General features: G+C 45.6%; 1 protein-coding gene across 8 annotated transcripts in view; it reads left to right on the top strand.

The window, feature by feature from the left end:
- Positions 1 to 21376, top strand: part of ccz1 (CCZ1 vacuolar protein trafficking and biogenesis associated) — a 40263-nt gene that overhangs the window by 11825 nt on the left and 7062 nt on the right. For all 8 annotated transcript variants that reach the window (XM_078418069.1, XM_078418067.1, XM_078418070.1 and 5 more), the window contains 10 exons: positions 633 to 726; positions 2094 to 2171; positions 5519 to 5566; positions 5670 to 5753; positions 9327 to 9502; positions 10399 to 10480; positions 13240 to 13301; positions 14148 to 14259; positions 17423 to 17456; positions 18670 to 18787. In XM_078418069.1, coding sequence (XP_078274195.1) covers positions 633 to 726; positions 2094 to 2171; positions 5519 to 5566; positions 5670 to 5753; positions 9327 to 9502; positions 10399 to 10480; positions 13240 to 13301; positions 14148 to 14259; positions 17423 to 17456; positions 18670 to 18787 — 888 coding nt within the window. The remainder of the gene's footprint in view (positions 1 to 632; positions 727 to 2093; positions 2172 to 5518; positions 5567 to 5669; positions 5754 to 9326; positions 9503 to 10398; positions 10481 to 13239; positions 13302 to 14147; positions 14260 to 17422; positions 17457 to 18669; positions 18788 to 21376) is intronic.

Genomic DNA, 21376 nt, shown 5'->3' with positions numbered 1-21376 from the left:
GGTACTATCGCAGTGTTTAAGAGATATTTGGACAGGTACATGGATAGGGCGGTCACGGTGGCACAGCGGTAGAGTTGCTGCCTTACAGCGAATGCAGCGCCGGAGACCCGGGTTCGATCCCGACCACGGAGTTTGTACATTCTCCCCGTGACCTGCGTGGGTTTTCTCCGAGATCTTCGGCTTCCTCCCACACTCCAAAGACGTAATGGTTAATTGGCTTGGTAAATGTAAAAATAGTCGCTAGTGCGTGTAGGATAGTGCTAATTTGTGGGGATCGCTGGTCGGCGCGAACTCGGTGGGCCGAAGGACCTGTTCCCACACTGTATCTCTGAACTAAACTAAACTAAACTAAAAAGATAGGACAAGTTTAGAGGGATATGGACCAAATACGGGCAGGTGGAGTAGTGTAGATGGGGCATGTTGGTCGGTGTGGGCAAGTTGAGCCAAAGGGTCTGTTTCCAGGCTGTATGACTGACTCTAAGTACAGCTGATCCTGTCATTATCACGGTTGTATGCCAACTTGTCCTAATCGTATGCAAGTATTTTTTTGTAGAGATGCAGGTATTACTGGGCTATAGTTGCTGCTGATTCTAGGTCGAGACTAACCTGCGATTTTCTCCTGTTGTTTGCAGGACCTTTTGCCCCAACAAGCCCGCAAAGTCCCTGCACACGCAGAAGAACAGGCAGTTCTTTTACGAAGCTGAGGGGAATTTCTGGATGGTTATGGTACACCTTGCATGACGTACTGTGCACAGAATGTGGTTTGCATAACAGTGTGACATCTGGAATTCTCGCTTGTACATTGCACATGTCTTGAGGCTGATCCGTTGTCAGGAGACTGCTCGACTATGACCGATTACACTAGTTCTGATCCAATCTTGGTTGTCCCAGCGTGAGATGAAAGCAATCTTAGACTTTTAGACTTCAGAGATACAGCGCGGAAACAAGCCTTTCAGCCCACCAAGTCCGCGCCAACCAGCGATCACCCCGTACACTAGCACTATCCTACACACCAGGAACAATTTACAATTTTTTTTAACCAATGTCAATTAACCTACAAATCTACACATCTTTGGAGTGTGGGAGGAAACCGGAGCATCCGGAGAAAAACCCCGCAGTCACTGGGAAAACATACCAACTCCGTAGAGGCAGCACCCTTAGTCAGGATCGAACCTGGGTCTCTGACGTTGTAAGGCAGCAACTCTACCGCTGCTCCACTGTGCCGCCGATCTGTGCTGACACTTGCTCTAAACGCAGCACTCTTGCCTCTTAAATGAGACGGTCATGGAGTTTTTGCTACCCAGGGACATAATCTTGTAACTCTGATTAACGTTTCAGAGTGTTGTCAAGGGAGGAAGCTTCTTCTCTACAATGACCTCCTGTTTGCTCCCTCAAATAGCCTTCAAAGTCCTCATCGTATTTTGACGCAAAACAGAGAAGTTCCCATCATTATCCTGGCCAATATTTATCTCTTGCCTAACATCACTAGATTATTACACAAACTGGTGGAGTAATGCAATGGGTCAGACAGCATCGCTGGAGAGCATGGATAGGTGACGTTTCAGGTCGGGACACTTTTTCAGACTGATTGTGGTGGGGTTGGAAAGCTGGAAGAGAGGTGGGTGCAGGTAAAATCCTTGAAGGAAGCTGGGAGAGAGAGGTGGGACCAGGGCAAAGTCTGGCTTTCTGGCTTTGTCCTGCCCCCTCCGCTCTACCAGTTTCCTCCCACGCCCCCAACCCCTACCACCACAATCAGTCTGAAGGGTCCTGACCCAAAACATCACCGATCCATGTTTTCCAGAGATGCTGCCTGACCCGCTGAGTTACTCTACCATTTCTTTTTGTAAACCAGCATCTGCAGTTGTATCTCATCACAAGATCATTGAGTCACTAACCTCATGGTGTTAGTGGGAGCTTTCTGTGAATAAATTGCACTGTTTTTCCCACCCCTCGTCTTTTGTTCGTCTCCCCCCTTCACCCGATACACCCTCCTTCCCTTCCTCTGCCTTTCCCCATCCCCCTTCCTTGCACCCTATGGAGACGGTCTTTGTTTCTGTGCTGTTACAGCCACTGCTCTGTGTTTCACTGTCCAGGTGGTGTCAAATCCTATGATCGAAAGGGTGAGCAAGGATGGCACTCGGGTACCGGAGTACCAGGAGGATGAATTACTGGTTAGTTGGCAACTGCTTTGTAATCTGCTCCAGTCCCAGAGTTACATTTCACCAGGCGTTCTACAGTTACAGACAATTGGAAATAGTGCAGAGAAGATTTATAAGGGTTTTGCTAGGACTTGAGGGCCTGAGCTGTAGAGAGAGTCAATGTTGTCAAGCTAGAAAGTGTGCAGAGAGGATTTACCAGGATGTTGCCAGGACTCGAGAGACCGAGCTATAGGGAGAGGTTGAACAGGCTGGGACTCTATTCCTTGGAGTGCAGGAGGATGGGGGGGTGATCTTAAATAGGTGTACAAAATCATGAGAGTAATAATTCGGGTAAATGCACAGAGTCTCTTGCCCAAAGTTGGGGAAATCAAGAACCAGAGGAAATAGGTGTAAGGTGAGGGGGGAAAGATTTAATGGGAACCTGAGGGGTAACTTTTTTACACAAAGATTCGTGGGTGTATGGAACAAGCTGCCAGAGGAGGTAGTTGAGTCAGGTATTATCGCGACGTTTAAGAAACATTTAAACATGGATCTAGGTTTAGATCCAAAAGCAGGCAGGTGGGACCGAAGGGCCTGTTTCCACGCTCTTTGACTCTTTGAGTGATTGGGCAGACTAGGACTATTTCTTGGAGTGCAAGAGGCTGAGGGGTGATCGCATAGAGGTGTATAAAATCAGGAGTGGAATAGATAGGGTAAATGCACATTCCTTTACCCAGGAATCAAGAACCAGAGGATATGGCTTTAAGGTGAGAGGGGCAAGATTTAATAGGAACTTGAAGGGCAACCTGTTTTACTCAAAGGATGGTGGGAAATGGAACAAGCTGTCAGAGGAGGTAGTTGAGGCTGGGACTATGAAAACATTTGAAAGACACTTGGACAGGTACATGGATAGCAAAAGTTTAGAACGATATGGGCAAATGTGCGCAAATAGGACTAGCTTAAACGGAGCATTTTGAACAGCATGGACATGTTGGACTGAAAGGCCTGTTTCAATGCTGTATGACTCTATGACTACAGAACCAGAGTGTGAGATTAGCTGTCAACACGTAGCAACACTGTTAAAGCGACACAGTGGTGCAGTAGGTAGAGGTGCGACCTCGCAGACCAGAGACCCGGGTTCGATCTTGACCTCAGACACAGTCAGTGTGGAGTTTGCATGTTCTGCCTGTAACCGCGTGGGTTCCGCTGGGTGGTCCGGTTTCCCCCTATATTCCAAAGATGTGTGGGTTTGTAGGTTAATTGGCCCTCTCTAAATTGCTCCTCGTGTGTAAGGAGTGGATGATAACAGGGTATAACATTGAACTAGTGTGAATCATTGTTTATATAACCTTATCAGGAAACGTTAGTGCAAATGGTATGAAAAGGGTATTCTACTTATGGCAAGCAGTCTAATTTGGCATTTCCAATTAAGTAGACATGCTTCATTCCTCTGCCATTAACTAAAGTGAATTTTGAAATAACTTCTTATAACCCACTTAACTCGATATACATCATGGTACAGAATCAATTGGAAATTATTATTTGGTTGTATAACCTTGCCAGGAAGTTAGTGCAAACTCTATCAATAAGTATTCTACTTCAGTTTAGTTTCGAGGTACAGCGTGTAAACAGGCCCTTCAGCCCACCGTGCCTGCATTGACCAACGATCACCTGTACACCAGTTTTACCCTGCACACTATTATACTACAAACCTGCACCTGCACGTCTTTGGAATGTACAATATACATTGATGACTTGAATGAAGGGATTAAAAGTACCATTAGTAAATTTGCAGATGATACAAAGCTGGGTGGTAGTGTGAACTGTGAGGAGGATGCTGTGAGGTTGCAGGGTGACTTTGTCAGGTTGTGTGAGTGGGCGGATGCATGGCAGATGCAGTTTAATGTGGATAAATGTGAGGTTATCCACTTTGGTGGTAAGAATAGGAAGGCAGATTATTATCTGAATAGTGTCAAGTTAGGAAAAGGGGACGTACAACGAGATCTGGGTGTCCTAGTGCATCAGTCACTGAAAGGAAGCATGCGGTACAGCAGGCAGTGAAGAAAGCCAATGAAATGTTGGCCTTCATAACAAGAGGAGTTGAGTATAGGAGCAAAGAGGTCCTTCTGCAGTTGTATAGGGCCTTAGTGAGATCGCACCTGGAGTACTGTGCAGTTTTGGTCTCCAAATTTGAGGAAGGATATTCTTGCTATTGAGGGCTTGCAGCGTAGGTTTACTAGGTTAATTCCTGGAATGGCGGGACTGTCATATGTTAAAAGACTGGAGTGACCAGGCTTGTATACACTGGAATTTAGAAGGATGAGAGGGGATCTTATCGAAACATATAAGATTATTAAGGGGTTGGACACGTTAGAGGCAGGAAACATGTTCCCAATGTTGGGGGAGTCAAGAACCAGGGGCCACAGTTTAAGAATAAGAGGTAGGCCATTTAGAACGGAGATGAGGAAAAACTTTTTCAGTCAGAGAGTTGTGAATCTGTGGAATTCTTTGCCTCAGAAGACAGTGGAGGCCAATTCTCTGAATGCATTCAAGAGAGAACTAGATAGAGCTCTTAAGGATAGCAGAGTCAGGGGGTATGGGGAGAAGGCAGGAACGGGGTACTGATTGAGAATGATCAGCCATGATCACATTGAATGGTGGTTCTGGCTCGTAGGGCCGAATGGCCTCCTCCTGCACCTATTGTCTATAACCCACACAGTCAAACTACATACAGGCAGCATTCGTAGTCAGGATCAAACTCGGGTCATTGGTGTGTGAGGCAGCAACTCTATTGCTGTGCCACTGTGCTGCCCCTACTGGCTGCAAACTGTCTCATTTGGTGTTTCCTACGCAGAGTAGCTATGTTTCAATTCATTTGCCATTAAATAAACAGAAGTCTGAAATAACATTGTAAACCAATTCATATTATGTATTTCATGGTCCTGAAGCGACCGGTTGGTATGTTTAGTTTATTTTATTTTCATGTGTACCAAGGCACAGTGAAAAGCTTTTGTTTTATGCTTACCAGTCAGCGCAAAGACCATACATGATTATAATCAGGCCGTCCACAGTGTACAGATTCATGATAAAGGGAATAACGTTCAGTGCACGATAAAGTCCCGTAAAGTCTGATTAAAGAAAGTCCAAGGATCTCCAATGAGGTAGATAATAGCTCAGGATCGCACTGTAGTCGTTGATAGAATGGTTCAGTTGCCCTGTTAACAGCTGGGAAGAAACTGTCCCTGAATTGAAGATGTGTGTTTTCACATTTCTGTACCTCTTGCGTGATGGGAGAGAGTGACTCAGTTTCCATGCTATATCTGTTTGGGCCACATAAACCTGACCTTCACCGGCGCGCGGTGTGTCTGCTTGCTTTCCAGGACACAGTCTACGGGGCCGTAATCCAGCAGTGCTACTCCATGTACAAGGTGATGTGGATCGGCTAGTTCCTAGCCATTTTCTTCTTCGCATTTTCTTTTCTCTCCAACTTTCCCGGCTTAATGTTGGCATCTGGTTTTCCTGCATATTCAGCTCTTCAACGGCACCTTTGTAAAGTCGATAGAGGCTGGCGGCGTCGAACATCTGCAACAGAGGATCCAGAAGTTTTTCTACAGGGTAAAGCTCGTGACTTTTATTTTAGTTTTTTAGTTTAGAGATACAGAGCAGAAACGATCCCTTTGTCCCACCGAGTCCATGTCGACCAGCGATCACCCTGTACACTAGCACTATCCTACACACACCAGGGACAATTTACAATTTTACCAAGCCAATCAGCCTACAAACCTGTACGTCAGTGGAGGAAACCAGAACTGGTAAACCCACGCGGTCACAGTGAGAAAGTACAAACTCCATACAGACAGCACCCGTGGTCAGGATGAAACCCGGATCTCTGGCGCTGTATAACAGGTATAACAGGTATAACAGAGCTTTATTTGTCGTTCGGTACCGAAGTACCGAACGAAACTACATAGCAGTCATAGAAAAAAGAAAAAAAAGAACACAAGACACATAACCCCAACACAAACGTCCATCACAGTGACTCCAAACACCCCCTCACTGTGATGGAGGCAACAAAACTTCCACTCTCTTCCCCACGCCCACGGACAGACAGCTCGTCCCCGACCGACCCGCACAGTCCCCGCACCGGGCGCTGAAACGTCTCGCGGCCGAACCGGGCGATGAAAGGCCCGCGACCAAGCCTTGCGCAGCTAAGTCCCGTGGTCGAGCCGCACCGGGCGATGTCAAGTCCCGCAGCCGAGCCGCACCAGCGGTGAAAAGTCCCGCAGCCGAGCCGCACCGGGCGATGTAAAGCCCCGCGGCCGAGCCGCACCGGGCGATGTAAAGCCCCGCAGCCGAGCCGCACCAGCGATGTAAAGCCCCGCAGCCGAGCTGCACCGGGCGATGTTAAGTCCCGCAGCCGAGTTGCACCGGGCGGTGTTAAGCCCCGCAGCCGAGCTGCACCGGGCGGTGTTAAGCCCCGCAGCCGAGCTGCACCGGGCGGTGTTAAGCCCCGCAGCCGAGCTGCACCGGGCGATGTTAAGCCCCGCAGCCGAGCTGCACCGGGCACTGTTAAGTCCAGCGGCCAAGCCGCACCGGGCGATGTAAAGTCCAGCGGCCAAGCCGCACCGGGGGATGTTAGGCCCCGCAGCCGAGCCCCACCCCGCGCCGTGAGGAAGAGAAAAGTTCCCCCCCACCCACACCACCACCCCCTCCCACACATACACAACCAAAAAAATATATATAAAAACCATCCCAACACCGACACACAACAAAAAAAGGAAAAAAAAAGACGGACAGACTGCTAGTCAGCCGCTGCCGTTAGGCGCCGCCGCAACCCTACCGCTGTGCCAACATGCTGCCCTTTTTTCCCTCTCGACCCCCTTGTTAGCAACGATTTTCCTCTTTTTAAAAGACAAAATGTTCCAAGGTGCTCCACAGAAGTGTGATCAAACTTAAAACGTAATTGATTGAAAGCCAGGTCCAAACCAAGTCCAATCCAACAACTAGAGAGCAGTCCTGACCTACTAGCTACCTCAGTGATGACCCTCGGACTATCTTTAATCTGGCTTCACTGGACTTTATCTTGCACTATACGTTATTCCCTTTATCCTGTATCTGTACACTCTGGATGGCTCGATTGTAATCATCCATACTCTTTGCACTGACTGGTTAGCACACAACAAAAAGCTTTTCATTATACTTCGGTACAGGCGACAATAAACTAAACTGTTTCTAAAAGGTAAGGAGAGACTGTTTAGTTTATTATTGTCACGTGTACTGAGGCACGGTAAAAAGCTTGTGTTTGTGTGCTATCGTCAAAGAAAAGACCATACATGTATACAATTAAGCTGTCCACAGTGCAACGGGGCGCGTCCCAAAGGCGTGTGGGTTTGTAGGTTAATCGGCCTCTGTAACTTGCCGCTAGAGTATAGGGAGTGGATGCGAAAGTGGGAAAACAGAACTAGTGTGAACAGGTGATCGATGGTTGGCGTGGACCAGGTGAACCGAAGGGCCTGTTTCCACGCTGTATCTTTCAATCAATTCAATCAAGTATGTCTGAAACTGTATCGAGTGTTAAATGGGTCGAACCTTTATTGCTGAATTTCTTTTCATCCCCTCTTCCGCATAGTCTCCAATATCCCTGTTGCCTTGTCGTTATCTCAGCCTGAATAATGAATGTTAGGATTAGTTTAATCACGAAACATGCTGCCAGGTAAATGTCACTGAAATCAGAAGTTTTAACGACCAGTTTAACATTGCATTTTTATGACCCATTTGAGAGCCAACAGGTCTAACCAATTTTTTTTACAGTGCATTATTTGAATTATATCTCCCCAGTCAAACTCAAGTCGCAATACTGTATGGCATCTTGATTTATAGTGTCTGGTGCTTCAAATGAGCCCTCCTGATATCAGCTTGTGGCAACGAACATTGTAATGAATCTTGTATAATGTTGCAATTAAATAATTCATTGGAACTGACAGTGAGACAGTTTAAAATAATTTCCTCACTCTCTTATTTAAACCCAAGTGTATTTCAATATAAAATATGTTCAATATAAAATGTGGCAGGATTGAGTTGCCTGCTCAGATTTCATTTTAACTTTACTGTCTTAAAGCAGTGGCCACAAACTGCACTGGATCAGAAAAGAGTCACGAGTGTTTAATTATCATAATATTGTACCAATAGCGAAACAATGAAATTCTTACTTGCAGCAGTTTAACGGGCCTCTAAATGCAATAACACAAGCAGGATTTTTTTTCCCAATGAATTAATAACTATAACTAATGAACAAACCAAAGTCCTTCGCGCAACCAAAGACAGTCCGTAGAACTTCATAGTTGCTGAGGTTAGTTTAGTTTAGAGATACAGCGCGGAAACAGGCCCTTCGGGCAACCAAGTCAGCATTGACCAGCAATCCCCACACATTAACACTACACCCACTAGGGACAATTTTTACATTTACCAAGCCAATTAACCTACAAACTGCGTCTTTGGAGTGTGGGAGGAAACCGAAGATCTTGGGGAAAACCCACGTAGATCATGGGGTGAATGTGCAAACTCTGTACAGACAGCACTCGTAGTCGGGATCGAACCCGGGTCTCCGGCGCTGCATTCGCTGTAAGGCAGCAACTCTACTGCTGCGCCACTGTGACCACACCGTTAATGTTGTGTAGTGTTCAAGATCCTGATGGTTGTTGGGAAGAAGCTGTTCTTGAATCTGGTGGTCACGGCTTTCTGTTCGATGGCAGGAGTGAAATGAGAGGTGTAGGTCTCTGATGATGCTGGCTGCATTTTGAAGCAGTGCCTCCTGTAGATCCCTTTGATGGTGGGGAGGTCAGTATCCATCATGGACGTCCACCACTCTCAGTAATCTCCTTCAGCACTTGGCCTGCTGAGTTCCTCCTTGTGTTTTACTCAAGATTTCAGCATCCGGCCTTTACTTCGAGTATTTTTCTCTTCGCTCTACCTGCTGTACTAGGCTACATTGTATTCATGTACAGTATTATCTGATTTGATTGCACAGCACAAAAACAAAAACTTTTCACCGTATCTCAGTACACGTGACAATAATATAAACTAAACTAAACTTTTTTTTTGTAAGCCGGCATCTGCAGTTCCATGTGTCTCCAGTCTCTTGTGTTTCGTTCTGACCCCATGTTTTTCCTGGTCTTCATTTGTCCGCAGTACTTGCAAACATTGCACCTGCACTCCTGTGACCTGCTGGATGTGTTCGGGGGAATCAGTTTCTTCCCCTTGGATAAGATGACCTACCTGAAAATCCAGTCGTTTGTCAACAGGATGGAGGAAAGCTTGGAGCTGGTCAAGTACACCGCGTTCCTGTACAACGATCAACTCATCTGGTGGGTCTCTCTTCGTTCAATGTCGGTTGAACCAGTATAGGAATATGGAGTCATACAGCGAGGAAACAGGACCATCGGCCCAACTTGCCCACCAACATGTCCCATCTACACTGACCAACATGTCCCATCTACACTAGATCCACCTGCCTGCATTTGGCTCATATCGACCTAAACCTGCCCAACCCATGTACCTGTCTAAATGTTTAATAAATGTTGCAATAGTACTTGCCTCAACTACCTCCTCTGGCAGCTCGTTCAATACACTCATCACCTTTTGTGTGAAAAAGTTACTCCTCGGGTTCCTATTTAATCTCCCCCCCCCCTTTCACCTTAAACCTATGTCCTCTGGTTCTCAATTCTATCTATTCCTCTGATGATTTTGAACACCTCTATAAGATCACCTCTCTCCTGTGCTCCAAAGAATAAAGAGTTGGTCTGCTCAACTTCACCCTATAGCTTAGGCTCTTGAGTCCTGGCAACATCCTCGTTAAACCAAACGTATGTCACCCAAGGACCATTCACCCACTTCCATCTCCTGAGGGAGCATGGGGCGTGGGTCTAAAGTCTCTTTAGCCCCACGAATAAAGAACAGCTTGACAATGTCTGTGCTGAAGGTGATGCCCCCAAGTTAAACTAATCTCCTCTGCTTGCATGTGATCCATATTCCTCCATTCCCTGTTTATCCATGTGCCTATCTAAAAGCCTCTGCCTCCACCACCACCCCTGTCAGCAAGTTCTTGGCCTGATTTCGTCTTGAATTGGAAACAATCGTAGTGCTGTGAGTGGTTATCTTGCCGTGTTTAAATTCAGTACTTTATGGATTGGTAGTGCAGTTGAGGTTGTGCTATGGAAATGCTGTGTAAAGAGCACTATAGAAATGCAAGTCTTCCTTTCAGGAGCGGGCTGGAGCAGGATGACATGCGGATCTTGTACAAGTATCTCACGACGTCGCTCTTCCCACGGCACCTGGAGCCTGAGGTACTTCCAACCCATCTGCAGTTGTATCTGGAGAGTGCTTAGAGAAACAGCATGGATACCTGGCCCTATCGGCCCACCGAGTCCATGCCGACCAACCATCACCCATTTACACTAATTCTACGTTCACCCACTTTCTCATCCACTCCCTACACACTAGGGGCAATTTACAGAGGGCTAATTAACCTACAGACCTGAGTGTCTTTTGAATGTAAAACAAAGCACTGTGATTTTTTTAAAGAGGTACAACATGTAAACAGGCCCTTCGGCCCACCGAGTCCACGTCGATCATTGATCACTTATTCACACTAGTTCTACGTTATGCCACCTTCGCATCCACTCCCTACATACTAGGGGCAGTTCACAGAGGCCAAGTTAGTGGCACAGTGACTCAGCTGGTAAATCCGCTTCTTCACAGCGCCAGTGACCCGGGTTCAGTCCTGACCTCTGGTGCTTTCTGTGTGGGGTTTGCATGTTCTCACTGTGACTGCATGAGTTTCTTCTTGATGCTTCGATTTCTTCCCAAGTCCCAAAGCCGTGCAAGTTTGTAGGTTTATTGGCCCTCTGTAAATTGCCCTGAGAGTGTAGGGAGTGGATGTGAAAGTGGGATAACGTAGAACTCGTGTGATCAATGGGCGGTGTGGATTCAGTGGGCCCAAGGGCCTATTTCCATGGTGTACCTCAAAACTAAAAAACCCACAGACCCACACGTCTCTGGAATCCTATCCATGTTCTGCGGAGATGGCGCCTGATATGCTGAGCTACTCCAGCACTTTGTGTCTTTTCTTGAAGTTACAGTGAAAAGCTTTTGTTTGCATGGTATCCAATCAAATCAGATATACTATACATAAATACAATCAAGTCAAACACAAGTATGTAAACCAGCAGACAGACACAAAAAGCTGGTAACTCAGCGGGTCAGGCAGCATCTATGGAGAAAAGCAAAAGGTGACCTTTTGAGTCGAGATTTTTCTTCTGAGTTTTTTGTGTCTATCTTCGGTTTAAACCAGCATCTCCAGTTCCTTGTGTCTACAATTCACTGGATTTGGTGGTCTTGTTTCTAAAAGTGATAGGTGGAAAGAGGTGGGGGGGGGGGGTGCGGTTGATTGGCAGATGGGCGGACGAAGGCCAGAGATGTAAAGGAGCCAAAAGGGTACCAGGTTAGGAGAAAAGCCGAGTGAAATGTAAACCCAGAGGGAGGTATAGAGGTGGAAAGGGGATGGGCTGATGATCCACTGCCTCGGGAGTAGGATAAGAACTTCGATCCCAGAGGTAAGAGGGTGAAATATTAAGCTGTCCCTCCCCACCCCTCTATGACAAAGCATTCCATAGTCATAGCACAAGTGATTTATTAGAAGCTAGAACAGTGCAGTACATGAGCAGACCCATGGGCCCTTAATGTCCATGATGCCATGTTAAATTGTGGGTCCCGATTTGAAACGTCGCCTATCCATGTTCTCCAGAGAAACTCTTTAATAGTTTAATAGTATACAATACGATACGATTGAACTTTATTTATCCCAGGAGGGAAATTGACCTGCCAACAGTCACAAAAACACAAAATACTTGAAACATAAAATTAAAATGACAAGTAGAAAAGATTGGGGATGTGCAAAGATTGGGGAGGGGTGAGGGGGAGGAGAGTCAGTCTCAATCTACCCCACGGCAGAAGGGGGAGGTGTTGTACAGTTTGATAACCACAGGGAAGGAGGATCTCCTGTGGCGTTCTGTCCTGCATCTTGGTGGAACCAGTCTGTTGCTGAAGGTGCTCCTCAGGTTGACCAGTGTGACCGGGTGAGCTGTATTGTCCAAGATGCTCCGCAGTTTGAGGAGCATCCTCCCCTCCAAGACCACCTCCCATGAATCCAACTCCGCCCCCAGGATAATAGTTAATAATTTAATAACTAATAGTTTAAACTATTAAATACTATTTAACTATTAGTATTTGACGCTCACATTTTTGCACTATTTTGGTCTATTTGTCTTTATTTGTTTTTATATATATAAAAAGTTCAATATATGTATGTGTGTGTGTGTTTTTGTATGTGTATTATATGTGTGTGTGTGTAAGACACAAAATGCTGGAGTAACTCGGACAGGCAGCATCTCTGGAGAGAAGGAATGGGTGACGTTTCGGGTCAAGACCCTTCTTCAGACCCATATTAGGTCGAGACCAGTTATATTTGACCTCTGACCCTAAACAAACATTGTCAGCGTAACATATCAAAATTTCACTTGATAAACTTCGACATATATAAGTCGTATATACAGTACAAAACAATATACCTGTAATACTTTCAGAATTAGAAGAGATGCATTCCACAATTTTTCACATTTTTTGGTCACACACGTGACTAAAAATGGCCCTTCTTCAGAATATATATGAGTATATATATTGAACCTTTTTGCTTATTTTACGCGCACACACACACACACACACACACATATATATATATAGGATTTTGTGTCCGCTGAGTTGCTCCAGTATTTTGTGTCTACCTTCGATTTAAACCAGCATCTGCAGTTCTTTCGTACATATATACATAAATACACACACACACACACACACAACTTTTTTGTTGTTGTTTATTATGGGTTTTACGGAGTACTATGTTTACATATCTGTTTTGCACTTCAAGTAAGAATTTTATTGTTCCGTTTTGGGACATATGAGAATAAAACACTCGACTCTTGAGATTGTGATAATGAGCGTGACTGTGCTGTGCGACTCTGACTAAATGGTTTTGTCTCTCTGCCTTTAGCTGATCGGCCGTGATTCCCCAGGGAGAGGAGATATAACTGGGAGCCTTCACCACTATGGCAGGTACGATTCTGCAGGCCCAGTATTGAATGCACAGGTCCCTGTGTGCCTCCCGTGACACTTGTACCAGAACCCCACACGACACTTGAATTCCCCTGCACCTGCTTTCCAGAACTTTCCTCGAAAGTGGCATCACAGGTGGATAGGGTGGTCAAGAAGGCTTTCTGCACATTGACCTTCATCGGTCTGAGTAGAGAGGTTGGGAGGCCATGTTGCAATTGTAAGAGACGTTGCTGGAGGCCACATTTAGAGTATTGTATTCAGTTATGGGCACCCTGTTAAAGGAAGGATGTTGTTAAGCTGGGAAGGGTGCAGAAAAGATTTCTGAGGATGTTGCCAGAACTCAAGGGCCTGAGCTACAGGGAGAGGTTGAGCAGGCTAGGACTTGGAGCGCAGGAAGCTCAGGGGCGATCCTAGAGAGGTGTACGTGATAATTAGAGGAATAGATAGGGTAAATGCACGGAGCCTTTTGCCCATAGGTTTAAGGTGAGGGATGAAAGATTTAACAGGAACCTGAGGGGTAACCTTTTGACACAAAGGGGGTTGGTAGCTATACGGAACAAGCTGCTCGAGGAGGTAGTTGAAGGAGGTGCTATTGCAACGTTTAAGAGACATTTGGACAGGTATATTGATAGGATGCCAATCGTAGGCAGGTAGGTGGGGTATTTTTGTTGGCATGGGTAATTTGGGCTGAAGGGCCTGTTTCCACACTGCATGACTCCATGAGGAGTGGGGGGGGGGGAGAAAACCAATGTGTTTGGTCTGTGATTTGGCTTCAGCAGTGACCCCTTTGTTGTTCTGCTTCTTGTGAAGGCGATCTAACTGTAGAGACGTTTGTGTTTTTCTCAGGTTTCTCACTGGCCCATACAATATCAACGATCCAGAACTCACTGTGCGGTTTCCCAGGATCTTTGTGAACACTGACAGCACCTATGAAGAATTGCACTTAATTGTCTACAAGGTGAGGTCTTTTAGACGTTTAAACACAGCCATATAGCGCCCAAACAGACCCTTCGGCCCACCAACTCCGCACCGGCCATCAATCACCCCGTAAATTTGAGGAAGGATATTCTTGCTATTGAGGGCTTGCAGCGTAGGTTTACTAGGTTAATTCCCGGAATGGCGGGACTGTCATATGTTGAAAGACTGGAGCGACTAGGTTTGTATACACTGGAATTTAGAAGGATGAGAGGGGATCTTATCGAAACGTATAAGATTATTAAGGGGTTGGACATGTTAGAGGCAGGAAACATGTTCCCAATGTTGGGGGAGTCCAGAACCAGGGGCCACAGTTTATGAATAAGGGGTAGGCCATTTAGAACAGAGATGAGGAAAAACTTTTTTAGTCAGAGAGTTGTGAATCTGTGGAATTCTCTGCCTCAGAGGGCAGTGGAGGCCAATTCTCTGAATACATTCAAGAGAGCTAGATAGAGCTCTTAAGGATAGCTGAGTCAGGGGGTATGGGGAGAAAGCAGGAACGGGGTACTGATTGAGAATGATCAGCCATGATCACATTGAATGGCGGTGCTGGCTCGAAGGGCCGAATGGCCTACTCCTGCACCTATTGTCTATAAATTAACACTATCCTATACACAATTTTACCAAAACTAATTAACCTACAAACCTGTACTCTTTTGAGTGTGGGAGGAAACCAGAGCACCTGGAGAAAACCCACAGGGTCACAGGGAGAACGTACAAACTCCAAACCACCAGCACCCATGGTCAGGATCAAACCCAGGTCTCTGGTGCTGTGAGGTAGCAAGTCTACCACTGTGCTGCTGCTTGCCACGTCCACCTGCTGCCAATGTAACCCAATACGATCTCCAAATATATAAATAACACGAGGCAAATTGCACCGTAATTGGGAACAACTAAAGACGTCCTGTGAAAGAGGCTCTTCGGCCCAACTCATTCATGCTGACCAAGAGGCCTTCTTGAGCAAGTCCCATTGGGACCATACCCTTCTAAACCTTGAGCAAAGTATACAAAGCTGGAGCAACTCAGATGGGCAGGCAACATTTCTCTGGAGAACGTGGATAGGCAAGTGTTCTCCACAGATAGACCCAAATGAACACAGAGATAGACAGTGACGTAGAGAGACATAGAACAAATGAATGTGAGATATGCAAAATAATCTCTACATCACTGTCTGTATCTCTTGTTTCCCTTTTCCCCTGACTAGTCTGAAAAAGGGTCTCGTTCCAAAACGTCATCCATTCCTTCTCTCCAGAGATACTGCCTGCCCACTGAGTTACTCCAGCATTTTCTGTCTATCTTCGGTTTAAACCAGCATCTGCAGTTCCTTCCTACACATGTTCTCCACAGATGCTGTCTGAACCACTGAGTTCCTCCAGAGTTTTGTGTTTTTTGTTCAAGATTCCAGCAGTCACAGCGAGAACATGCAAACTCCATACAGTTCTGATCAAAGGTCAGGATTGAACCTGTGTCTCTGGAGTTGTCAGACAGCAGCTCTACCAGTTACACCACTGCTGTTCAATGTCCCATGTAAAGGACTGTACCTAAATGCTGTAACAATGCCATGGGAGAACTAGTGGTTGGATAATGTTCACAGTTCAGGTCGGGGGCTTAATAGTTTAGTTTAGAGATACAATGTGGAAACAGGCCCTTCAGCCCACCGAATCCACGCTGACTATCACCAGTACACTAGTTCTATCCTACACACTAGGGACGATTTACAGAATTCAGTTAACCTACAAGCCTGCACGTCTTTGGGATGCGGGAGGAAACCGGAGCGTCCGGAGAAAGTCCACGTGGTGACAGGGAAAATGTACAAACTCCGTATTGACAGCATCCATAGTCAGGATTGAACCTGGTCTCTGGCGCTGTGAGGCAGCAAATCTACCACTGCACCACTGTGATCTTCTGAGGAACAGGTTTCCTCCTGTTCCAAGAAACAATTAAAACCCATTTATTTTGTGTCCTGTGTAATATAGCGTGTGCTGAATATTTAACAAGGGATTTCAAACAATCATAAATTCACAGTAGGTACAATAAAGTGTAAATGAGCCTTGGCCTTCAAGGTTTATGACACGGTGAAAACAAATAAGTGATACTAATTTGATACCAGCTCAAGTCAGTCTAGTGCCTTTTCTTAATTAATCTGATTGATGGGTGTATTGTTCAAGGAACTGAGAAAATGTCTTTGTGACTACAATAGTTGGAGAACAATGGTAACTGATCAACCAAACGCCTGGGTCCTCTCGTCAGATGGTACCGGGTATTGAGGCCACAGAAACGATGCTTGCATATTGGAGCTTTCAAGCTCAAAGGGACAGGTGCCCATTAACGGCCCTTGTAAACCACTTTTGCACCCTCTCCAAAATCTCCACATCTTGTAGATGATCAGCCATGATCACAATGAATGGCGGTGCTGGCTCGAAGGGCCAAATGGCCTCCTTCACCTATTTTCTATATTTCTATTTTCTTAACCAAAAAGGGTGCAGATAAATATGTAGAAAGGAACTGCAGATGCTGGTTTAAACCAAAGATATACACACATTGCTGGAGTAACTCAACGGGACAGGCAGCATCTCTGGAGAGAAGGAGTGGGTAACGTTTCAGGTCTCGACCCGAAACGTCACCCATTCCTTCCATCCAAGGGTGCTGGTAGGATATTTACGAGGATGTTGCCAGGACTGGAGGGCCTGAGCTTTAGGGAGAGGTTGGGCAGGTTAGGACTTTATCCTTGGAGCGCAGGAGGATGAGGGGTGATCTAATAGACAGCACCAGAGACCTAGGTTTGATCCTGACTATGGATACTGCCTGCATGGAGTTTGTACATTCCCCCTGTAACTTTGTGGACTTCCTCCAGGTGCTCCGGTTTCCTCCCACAGCCCAAAGATACATGGGTTTGTGGGTTAATTGGCTTCTGTAAATTGTCCTCAAGGTGTAGGGTAGTGTACACGTGATCGATGGTTGGTGTGGACTCACTGGGCCGAAGGGTCTGTTTCCAGGCTGTATCTCTAAAAATAAAAGCGGTTATTCTAAAAATGTGTAGGTCACGCACGATTAAAACAAGCGGTGCCTTTGTTGATTTTATTTTGTTGAAGACGTGAATTTCAATAAAATGCTTACAATCGCTAAAATGTTGTTTTTCCTTCCAGGCGATGAGTGCAGTGGTGTGTTTCCTGATTGATGGTGAGTGGTTTTGCTTAATATTGTGTGAATGTAGGTGCTTGTTTTAGTTTCCAATGTGCATTCTCATTCGCATTAAAGGCCACTATAAACAGGTGAAGAATGATACAACATTTCCTCAGTCCTATTGCACCCCCTTTGCAGTTTGCAACATTTGACTTATTTGACGTGACCCGGGATTTCCAGCACTCCTGGGTTTCCTGCGCTCCTTGTTTCCGGGCTCTGGGTTTTCCGCACTTCGGTGGTCCGATGGATGCCAGATCAGAGGTTTCCAACCTGTAGGCCATCCTCACTAGTTCTATGTTAGTCCACTTTCACATCCACTCCCTGCACACTAGCGGCAATTTACAGAGGCTGACTCACCTACAAACCCCACCCATCTATGGGATGTGGAAGGAAACTGGAGCACCGCAGAAAACCCACGTGGTCACAAGGAAAACGTGCAGACACCACACAGACCTGGGAAAGATCCCATCAGGCATTTGGGACTTGCACAGTTTATGTGGAAACTAAATTAATAAACCCAAAACATACAAGGAGAACGGAACTAGTTTACCAAGAACAGTGATCTCAGCGGGAGGTCGCAAGAGGTTTTCTTTGAAAACTGGCAAGGCAATCTTTATACATTTAATGAAAGAACAAATCTTTCTCTGATGCAGTAATTATTTTATTTTCTATTTTAAGCTTTATTCCCTGTAACGGCACAGCAATAAATATGCAGAATGAACTGGCAAGCATAGAGTTTAGGCGTTGGTTTACATGGTGCATTCACAGGGTGATTTCCTGCACTCCGGGATTTCCTACACCGGGTTTCGTATGCAGTCAGGCCCTGTGGATGCCAGACCTGAGGGTTGCAACCTGCAGGCCATTCAGCCCCTCAGGGCTACCACACCATTGCTGCTCTGACCCTGGCCTCGGTTCCAGGTTCCTGCCTCTTCAGGTGTCGGGGGTTATGGGGCAAAGGCAGGAGAATGGGGTTGAGAAAGAAAGATAGATCAGCCATGATTGAATGGTGGAGTAGACTTAATGGGCCCAGTGGCCTAATTCTGCTCCTGGAACTTAAGAACTTCCCCAAACCCCTTGTGCCCCTCGGTGTAGACGGCTGCGCGATGGTCGGTATGGGTGTGGTGGGCCTCAGGGCCTGTTCCGGTGCTGTGCGACTCTGTGCCACTGGGTGACTCTGCAGTTGAAGTAATCGCTTGGCTCCACTCCTCAGCCGCAGTGGACCTGACGCGGGAGTTCTGCCAGCGACTGGATGACCTGGTTGGTCCTCAGCTCACTCTCCTGGCTTCCGACATCTGCGAGCAGTTCAACGCAAACAAGCGCCTCTCTGCGTGAGTACAAGCAGACTCCGTACACCCTAATGCATCAGGGCAGCACTGTGATGTAGAGGTCAGTGCCGCTGCCTTGCACCACAGTCCACAATTCAATCCCGACCACCGGTGTGGTTGGCAAGGTTAGCATGTAACAAAAGCTTTTCACTGTTTGTGTAGGAAGGAACTGCAGATGCTTCTTTACACAGCGATATCAATATTGATTTCTCCAATTCTCTTGCATTTCCTCTCTCTCTGCTAGTTCCACTGTTCATATCCCTTCGATATCATTATCATGTCTTCCACAGACAACAATGGACCAATAGAGGCTCCACCTTTCCTTGGTTATTGGTGTCGGCTTTGATTTGTTCTGAACCTTTTCATGCCTCTAGTTTCCCTCTCCCCTGACTCTCAGTCTGAAGAAGAGTCCCGAGCTGAAACATCATCAATTCCTTTTCTCCAGAGATGCTGCCTGACCCGCTGAGTTACTCCAGCATTTTGTGTCTAGCTTTTCACTGTACCTCTTTACACGTGACAATAAACTAAACTAAACTAAAAAAAAGCTTTAATCGGACATTACTGGACTTTATCTTGCACTAAACATTATTCCCTTTATCCTGTACAGCGAACAGTTTGAAATTTCATCTCATGTCAATCCCGAATGACTAGACACCAGCCGAAGGGCTTGTTTCCATGTGTTTCTCTAAACTAAACTAAACCTAAACTTGTGTAAGAAAGAACTGCAGATGCTGGTTTAAATCGGAGGCAGACAGTCTGAGGAAGGGTCTCGACCCGAAACGTTACCCATTCCTTCTCTCCACAGATGCTGCCTGTCCTGCTGAGTTACTCCAGTATTTTGTGTCTACCTTAAACCTAAACCTGTACAGGGAACTAACGGCCCAGATTGAGAATGAGTTGTTCGAGATCATCGGAAGCATTTTTAATAGGTTTGGTGCCATGTTACTTGATATCCCGAATCAGCCTCATTGTTAATTAAATTTTACGGTGTTGCATGAAATAGATGCGACCTGTTTATTGGTGATGACTACATTGTTAGATCTGCTGAGACCAGGAGATTCACGCAATACTTCTAACAAGACATAATTTTGTGTTTACAGTTTTGTGATATTTAAGCCCATTTTTGTTAGGCAGCATCTCTGGAGAACGTGGATAGGTGACGTTTCACAGAGTGCTGGAGTAACTCAGCGGGTCAGGCAGCATCTCTGAAGAATGTGGATAGGTGATGTTTCACAGAGTGCTGAAGTAACTCAGCGAGTCAGGCAGCATCTCTGGAGTTACTCCAGCATTTTGTGTCTATGCAGTCTGAAGAAGGGTTCTAATCCGAAACATCACCAATTCTTTTTCTCCGGAGATGCTGCCTGACCCTCTCAGTTAGTGCAACGTTTTGTGTCTATCTTTGGTTTAAACCAGCATCTGCAATTCTTTCCTACACAATAGCTTATTTGATATGGATGACTCTGATGTATTAACTTAACCTGTGGAAATCAGGTTAAATTTAAGTCATAATTTATTTTATTGTTAAATTTAAATGTATTGAAATTTATAATGGAAATCTTTTAGTACTGGTGGAATGCACTTATAAAACAATGCATTTATTTAGATATGAAGTACTGCAGATGCTGGTTTACCCAAAGAAAATACAAAGTACTAGAGTAATTGAGCGGGTCAGGCAGCATCTCTGGAAGACATGGACAGGTGATGTTTCATGTCGGGGCCCTTCTTTGGACTAAATAGCACCTTTCAAAAACATTTTACATCTCAGGAAATACTTTAGCCTGTGTAGTGACAAAGGCAACATTGAATACAGCAAATTCCCACCAACAGCAATGGTCAAAACATCTGTTGATTGATTGATTGAATTGAATAGAAAGATATAGCATGGAAACAGGCCCTTCACCCCACCAAGTCCAGGCCAATCATTAGAACAAAGAAGATAAAAGGATGCAGCAATGAAACAGGCCTTTCGGCCTGGTGAAACATGATACCAAGACAAACACTTATCTGCCTTTACATAATGCATATCGCTCCATTCCCTGCGTATCCATGTGCCTATCCAAAACTCTCTAAAATGCCACTATAGAATTGATCACCCATTCACACCAGTTCTATGTCATCCTACTTTAGGTGCCAATTTTACAGAGACCAATTAACCCTACAAACCCGCACTTCTGTTGTAAACACTGGGTCACAGGGAGAACGTGCAAACTCCACACACAGACAGAGCCTGACATCAGGATCTAACCCAGGTCTCTGGCGCTGTGAGACAGCGGCTCGACCAGCTGTGCCAGTGCTAGTGTTGCCCCATTCTGTCATTGGTATTGTTTTGTATTATCACATGTACAGAGGCACAGTGAAAAGCTTTTGTTTGCGTGCTATCCAATTATTTCAGATCATACTGTACATGATTACAATCAATTTATACACATGTATGGTCGAGAGTGCGAAGAAAATACCAAAGCATAGAATATAGTTTACAGCATTGTAGATTTAGTTTAGTTTATTGCCATGTGTACCAAGGTACAATGAAAAACTAGACACAAAGTGCTAGAGCAACTCAGCGGGTCAGGCAGCATCTGGAGAAAAGGAATA

Source organism: Rhinoraja longicauda, chromosome 21, assembly GCF_053455715.1.
Source record: "Rhinoraja longicauda isolate Sanriku21f chromosome 21, sRhiLon1.1, whole genome shotgun sequence".
NCBI lineage: Eukaryota > Metazoa > Chordata > Chondrichthyes > Rajiformes > Arhynchobatidae > Rhinoraja > Rhinoraja longicauda.
This window is presented reverse-complemented; position numbering and strand designations above follow the sequence as displayed.